General features: G+C 36.1%; 1 protein-coding gene across 1 annotated transcript in view; it reads right to left on the bottom strand.

Annotated features, from left to right (window-relative positions):
- LOC105362913 (short stature homeobox protein 2) overlaps positions 1-6,561 on the bottom strand; it is a 12,142-nt gene extending 5,581 nt beyond the window's left edge. Inside the window, exon 1 of the mRNA XM_011500456.1 lies at positions 6,176-6,561. Coding sequence (XP_011498758.1) covers positions 6,176-6,555 — 380 coding nt within the window. The 5' untranslated portion in view covers positions 6,556-6,561. The remainder of the gene's footprint in view (positions 1-6,175) is intronic.
- Between the last annotated feature and the right edge of the window lie 1,152 nt (positions 6,562-7,713).

Raw genomic sequence — 7,713 nt, 5'->3', positions numbered from 1 at the left:
CATCCCCATATGTACGGTGGTTTAAAATGCCGACGTTCCCCATCTGTAAAATAAAGCGCGGTTTTCCAAACTTCCCGCTCCTCTTTACAAATCCGTTCATCTATGAATATACCAGCCCTTCGCATCTCCACGAACGGTCGACTAATTCCTTCCCTGTGTCCTGCCCCCCCCCCTCCCATCCACCCCTCGCCCACTCTCTCATACCAACCACCAAACTACATACACACAAACTTTGATATACCTCCGCCTTCATATTATAATGAGATAGCGGAATTTACGTAGAGCTATTTTAAGTAAATCTAATCTCGATAATTCCAAGATGCATAAAGCAATGACAGAACGTTGATGCAAATTACGCAAAAGTCGGATGTACGGATTATACTTTAAGTTAGATACTCTGTTCGATTAATTAATCATGCGATGCACTGTAAATTCATAAACTCTTCGAAACTCTTACATTCTTATTTTTCTATTATAATCTATTTTTTTTTTTTTTTTTTGTTATATTAGCGTAGTGACATTATAGTTGAATTTATAGTTAAATTGTAATTGATAACATATAAAGTAAGTATAATACATTTTAAACATTTATTAAACAAGAAAATTCGTAATAAAATATGTTTAATGCGTAATAAAATATAAATAGATTATCCGTACTAACGCTGTTCATATCTGAATCCACTTATCCAACGTAAAATTGACAAAATACACTCAAATATCGTTGCAAGCATCATAAAACTTAAAAAATTTTGGCATATAATTTTAGCACAGTGTCAATTATATGCGAATAAACGCGCGGATAGGCAGCCGCGTCAATGTACAATGAAATAAAAATACGTTATGAATAATAAGAAAACAAAGAGAGCGCAAGGGGATGGAGGCGAAAGAGCGCGCGAGAGAGAAAGAGAGACACACACAGACAAAAACCCTAGGCAATCACACTCGCCTCTCAGGGGTCAGTAATTCGATTACTAAGAGCTGGCTTCCCTTCACTTGACTTCTTACTATATCCATCTCGCTTTTCTCTGTGACTCTCCGCTCGGAAATGACGAGATAAATGCGAAACGAAACGAGGATTAGTTTTGTCGATGAGATTTCGCTGACTGTTTTCTACATCGTAGTCGGTGCCCCCTTTCTTTCCCCCCACCCCCACACGCTTACGCAGATGAAAATCTCTATACGGGGTGTTAAGTGCAGCGCGCGGGAGCTTGACGCTCTTTCGGTCAGACACGCCGTGGCAATTTAATGGCTCCACGACTCGGTGATCAGGAAAGTCCTTGGATTTAATGCACTTATATTCTAAGCATTCGTTCTTGGATATTCACGAGGCTTTCTTGTACGGACGATCGAATTTTGAAAGGTCATCTTTCCATATATATATATATATATATATATATACTTTTTTTTTTTAATCTCAAATTACTTCTTTGGTCCGTATGCGATCCCCAAGATACAGTTTATTGATTTTTTTTTTTTTAGTTATAACTTGCATTACAATACTATGAGTTGGCCGTACTTGTAATAAGAAAATAATTGGATTTTTATATTCTATGCATAAGGAAATTTTTACAGCCATTCAGTGGATTTATTGCGTCTCATAAGCAAAATGAGCCAATCCCCTTTTATCGGAGGCCCTAAATTGTTCCAATAATTTAATTTCTCTTAATTATTTAATATCTAGAAAGATAAAGTCGAGAACTTTTGAAGCTGCTTTAAAAAGTACACAATTATACTATATCAGATTTATTTTATAGATGCTTTCATAACTGCAATAAAATCGAATTTTCCATCAACTTTATTGAAATTTATTAGAAAACTTGGTCATTTACCAAAGACTTTCAGTATAATACAGAGACGGACGAGGGAAGGAGAGAGAGAGTGTGTGTGTGTGTGTGTGTGTGGAGTGCGTGTGTGTATGTATGTGCACGTGTGTCTCGCTATCTCATGAGAAAAACTAAGTGGTGTAGTAATTTATATTATCACATGTACCTTATGTGCAAGAACGACAAAGATATTCATGAGAATGTAGAAGCAGACTAGTGTCGCGATCAAGTAGAAAGCAATCGATCAGCAAAACGACCGTTTCTTTCTACTAGCAAATTCCAGTTTTTCTTCTGTACGAGTGTCGTAAGCGTCGAGATACGCTCCCACCTCCGCTTCGCCCCCGCCCATCTTAGGTAAACATTCAAGTGCATGGAGAGCGTGGAAAGAGTATGGAAACACAGACGCGGGGCTCGGGTCCGCGGCTCTCGCTCGAGGTCCGGACGAGTCGCGTGGCTCACGGGTCGCGCGGGCGGCGCTTCGCCGTCCGCTCACGAATTTATGGTTTAATATGCGCCCGCGACTAAGGCCCGCCCCCTTTTAAAAGCGAGGAACGCGCGCCCCTCGCGGACGAGCGCGCCACCATAACTTTTCCCGATTAAGCGCAAATCAGAAAGCAATCTGGCTCGCCCCGCCTGGCCGCCCAAAGTAAAATAATAAATATCCCGGGGCGCGAGAAAAGTCCCCCACCGCAGCACCAACTCCCTCGGCTGACCGAAGCACTTTGCCTGGCTCGCGCCGATCTTATGAATTTATGGCACCGCGCGGTGCCGTTGGGGCGAGACTGACCCTCGCTCGAGCGACTCCACCTCCCACCACCCACCCACCAACGGCTTTAGGGACGTTCGCCGGAGATTTTTCAAAGCCGACTCGGCCTCCACGGCGAGTTAACCGCGACGAGCGCCCTTATTTACGGGCCTGTTATCCTTTACCGTGCGAGAACCTCGCAGTTTATTACGCCGGCGGACCCAAGCCCCGCAACCACCGGCCCCTCCACATCTTTTCTTACCAAGTGTTACGCTCGGGTGTTACAGGTGTATCGTTTACGTAAGGGCTCGCGCGCCTCCCGCATACGAAATTCCACCTGCCGATCGTCCATGCGAATAAGGAATGACGTCTCATTTTTCAACCGGACCCCGTCATTCTTTATTATCCGCTGGCGGCTGCTGAGCTTACACTAGCTGCGCCAACTCGCTACCATCCCTTAGTCACAAGAGGGATGTTAGCGGAGGTTTGCTTGCGTAGGTTTAAGCGAGCCGAGCCGAGTCGGGATGCAGGACGAGCGAGGGCTCGCAGACGGATATAATAATCTCCCTGACGGCCGCCGATCTTCTAATCGAAGATGACTTGGCTTGCGACGAAAATGGGAGCCAATGTCAGTTAGGCCAATTACTTCCGAGCTTTATTGGCTGAATCGCCTGAATTATAAATGACGATCGAGCTGTGGATGCGCGCGAGGGAGGCCGATGATAAAACGCCGGACCATCGCGCCTCGCTGTGGCTGCGACTTGAAACCCAATGGACGGCTAATATTATGGCCGATTATTAATTTTTCATTTATTAAGATAAACGCGCGCGCGTCCACCACTATTGATTTATCATCAAATATGCTCGGCATGCCTTATATTGTGTTTATCGAGTTGCCAGCTCCGTAAATTTTCATACTTATTATTATTATGTGCAATATTGTCGCTCTCCCTTTACAATGATTGTCGTTACCTGGTTGTTTCTCCTTAGGGCGTGAGGTAAAATTTTTTTTTGAAAAATGATCTTCGTCAACCACGATTTCATGTAAGCGTTTAACATTCTCTCCGTCTCTCAAACGTTTATATTAAAAATCAATATCTCTGAAGCCACAATACGCATAATAATTTTTTGTTATAAAAAATCTATATACGTGTGTATTGATTTGTTTTATAATGAAATTTTCATAATGAATGTTCAAGGATTTTTTGAGAATACTAATGAAATAATTTTTTGAACGTCAGATAATGAAATTTAATAAATTTAATTTATTATATCCAAATTAAACGATTAAATAATATCTAAATGAAAAAAAGAAGCAAATTTTTAACTATATTTTTTAAGAAAAATTAATCAAATATCGTGTGATGTATATATATATATGAGCTAAAATTATTCGTGAAAATTAATCACATTGTATATTCCTATTTGTGTACAAAATATATATTTGGCTTTTTAATCTGATTGTAGATATATATAAATTTTTTTTCCTTTTTTTAAAATATCGTAATCTATTTCCAAAATCTTCGTTTTATATTAGAAAAATTAATATTTGTCATTAAGAAATGTCCATGTTTTGAATTCTTCCTTATTAACTGTAAAAGATAAAAATATTCCTTGATGCTAAGATTAAGTAGAATTTCATTTCTTAAATAAAAGCTTATCTAATCATATATGGTAATTTAAATTTCAAAACATAAAATAATCTCTGATAAAATTATTCTATCAAAAGGCAATACTATCGATATGAAAAATGTTAATTCTAGTTTAATTGTATAGTTTGTCATATCTATATCATTTCAATGATTTTAACAATAATCATTTTAACAAAAATTTCAAATAATGTAAATTATGTAATTGAATTCATGTTATCTAGATGTGCAAAATTCGTAAAATATATGTTGAATGTGTCAGATATTTATAAAGAAATGAATATATGTGTCGACGGAAGAAGTAAGAAATGCATGAAAGTTCACTGATCGAATAATCGAATCCAATAATCGTTTAGATAATGCAATTCAAGGTTTTTCAAATTTAACGATAAAACCAGCAGTTTGATTTACTAGAGTAACAAATAATATAATCATGGTAATTAAATAGATTTCACTAGTAGCGAATATTTATTTTAATGATTGCAATTTAATTAAGTTAATGAGATAGTTAACTAAAACGCTTAAAGTACCGTTCAGGAAAACATTGCTAATAATATTATGAAAAGTGAATATAATAAAGCTTTTGTGTTAAAAATAAATTTTCTAACAACTTTTGTTAAATCGTTTATTACTAATAACGTTAATTTCCTAAAATTTTGATAAATCTTATTGATTACCTTACGTCTATCGTATATATTCAAATTAAAAACGTGTTTACCCAAGTACATTTAGCTATTAATTTGGCTTATACATTATTAGTAAAATTTGTAAATTATTTATAATTTTTTGCATTATTAACATTTATATGTGAGTAGATTTAAATGACTTTGAACCAACTGACTTTCAATTCAATCTAATATTTTAATATTTTGTTAAGCAGACGAACGGTATTATAAATACCTAATTATTTATTAATAAGTTTATGGCCCAAGACTAACAATTTTAATAATTCATTTTATCGTCATTATTTCGTGTAGACACTGATATTATTTATAATCCGGATATTATATAATGTCTCTAGTTATTCAATTTATTAAAAAAAAAAAAAAAAAAAGAGAAAAAAAAAGAAAAGAAAATGAAGAAAAAATCATAGATAATGAATGAAATCCTTAATGAAAACAGAGATAGCACAATGTATTTATTGTTTTAAAAATAAAAAATCAGTACACAACAACAACAAAAAATAATATTAAAAATGTAATATTTTCAGTAGGCATCGACATCTACGGAACTTTAAAAAAAATTGGCTTCTCAGTCGTCGTTATAATGAATCTGATATTACGTTATATCGCAGACATTACTAAATAAAATTCTAAATCACCTTATACAACCTCGATCATACACATATCCATCATTTAAAAGTGTCTCATTACTTATTTAATATAAATAAATTGAATAATAAGAACAATGGCCAATGCAGACGATTTTATAATAAAGTATTGGGAACAATCATTCTAACAAGATACAAGATAGAATAGCAAAAGTTAGGGGATCTACGAGATTATATAATAATGAGATAAAGGACCCCTATATTTCGTTTAGCATTGTAAGAGTAATTAAATCTCGTAGAATAACTTGAATAAGATGTATCGCTACGATAAAGTATAGAGCGTGCAGGGTCGTAATAGGAAAACCGAAGAGTAAAAGATCTTTAAAAAGTTCTAGAGAAAGAGGAACGAATAATAAATGCCAAATTGAGCTTAAAGCCGAGTTGTTACGTCAATAAACCGCGGATACTTTGACCACCAAAGGGCGCAATTTAATAATAGCCCAGCATCGATGATCCATTGCGCTTGAGAGTGACGTAAATTACATATCGGCAATTATGCTGACAATTAAAAAAATAACGTACACAGCCAATCGAATTAACCACACGTTAATGAAGAAAGAAGGGGGGGGGGGGGGTACGGTACAGCCAATGGGCTCTCGCGATTAAAAACGTAGAGGCACGACGCAACAGACCTTTGACCGTATCCTCGTGGCCGGAGGCGGGCTTGAGGAGGCTCGATTGCCTGACCTCGGGGCTCGGCCTCCCATCGGGTCGCTGCTCATCCGGACTCGTTGATCGGTCCCTGCTGATCGGCGGCGGCGACGGAGTGCAGCCGAGGAGCTTGCGCACCGAGAGCTTGAGCTCCGGACGCTTGGGTAGCGTCGGCTGGGGCGTACGCCTCTCGGCCTCGACCTTCAGCCTTTGTACCGAGAGATCCTCAGGCTGAAGACGGACTTCCGGCGAGGGCGGCTCCTTTATCGTCGCCTGATGCAGCTGATGCTGCTGATGCCGATGCTGCTCGAGACTTCGGCTGCTTAAACTCGACTCGTGGTGCAGCGGTGCCTCCATTTCCACCTTTCCATCTGCCGAAATTTCGGTGACATTTATGGCGTTAATAAGGGGAATTGTGGACTCAGGCGATTTGATTATTAGCCAGAGGATTGTCTTGGGATTAAATAAGTGCCTCGGTCATTTGTCGTAAAAGATAATCCTCCGTAGGCTTGCGATTTCTCCTGAGATTATCGAAACCTTAAAACTTGATTAGAAATTAGTTGTGTTTTACAATTGGTATATGATGGGAGGTTTAAATTTTCCAGTATATCAAGTTTTCCGGCTACCAAGATTCAAGTCCTTGAAATGAAACGTACCAAATGCAAAATCTCGACAGTCAACTTTTATTAACGAAATTTTATTATTAGTCGTCAAAAATTTTTAAATAATCATCTTTATAAACGCATTAGTTTAATAACAAATATTCAATATAAAATATGAAACATTCGTGCTTTCCTTATACTTTTATTAATATCGATTAGTAAAATGTATTTGTTCACTAGCTATTGGCAAAAATTTGTTGCATAAACCTTATATGTCAATATTTAAACTCAAACTATTATCTTAAATGACAAAAATTAATAAAATCGCAAATAAATTCAATAAGATTGGATATAATGGTAATTTCGTTTTTTCGATGTTTTAACTAATAATATATTATATAGACTAATAAATATGAAATTAATTTTCAACAAAATCATTTATAAAGGCGAAGATATTAAAAAGGAAAACCTTGTTTTATTTCTTATTAAAATACGTTAACTAAGACTTGAACGTGAAGATTTTATAAATGCAGCAAATTCAATGCAAAAATTCTTCCACGAGTTAGAATAAAGAAAAAACTTTATGCTCTTTGAATCTCATTTATTGATAAACGGATGAAGAAAAATTCAATTTGAAAGATTGTCAGAATAATAAAAAAAATGCGTACTAAAAAGTTAATTTTCATTAAAATTATTACTAAATATTTATTTAGCAAAAACATTAGGAAGGATTTTTCAAGATACAATGGTTCACTATTCATGGACTATTACTACTAAAACTATTTCAATGCATTGATAAATTATCCAATTAATGAATTCTAAGGATACCAAATACAAAGGACTTACTATACATATGATAATTTGTTAAAACTAACAATTACAAAGAATTATATATGCCACATAAATATAATAT

Source organism: Ceratosolen solmsi, unplaced genomic scaffold (genome assembly GCF_000503995.2).
Source record: "Ceratosolen solmsi marchali unplaced genomic scaffold, CerSol_1.0 scaffold56, whole genome shotgun sequence".
NCBI classification, from domain to species: Eukaryota; Metazoa; Arthropoda; class Insecta; order Hymenoptera; family Agaonidae; genus Ceratosolen; species Ceratosolen solmsi.
Note: the sequence above shows the minus strand (reverse complement) of the source record. Positions and strands in the feature narration are given on the sequence as shown.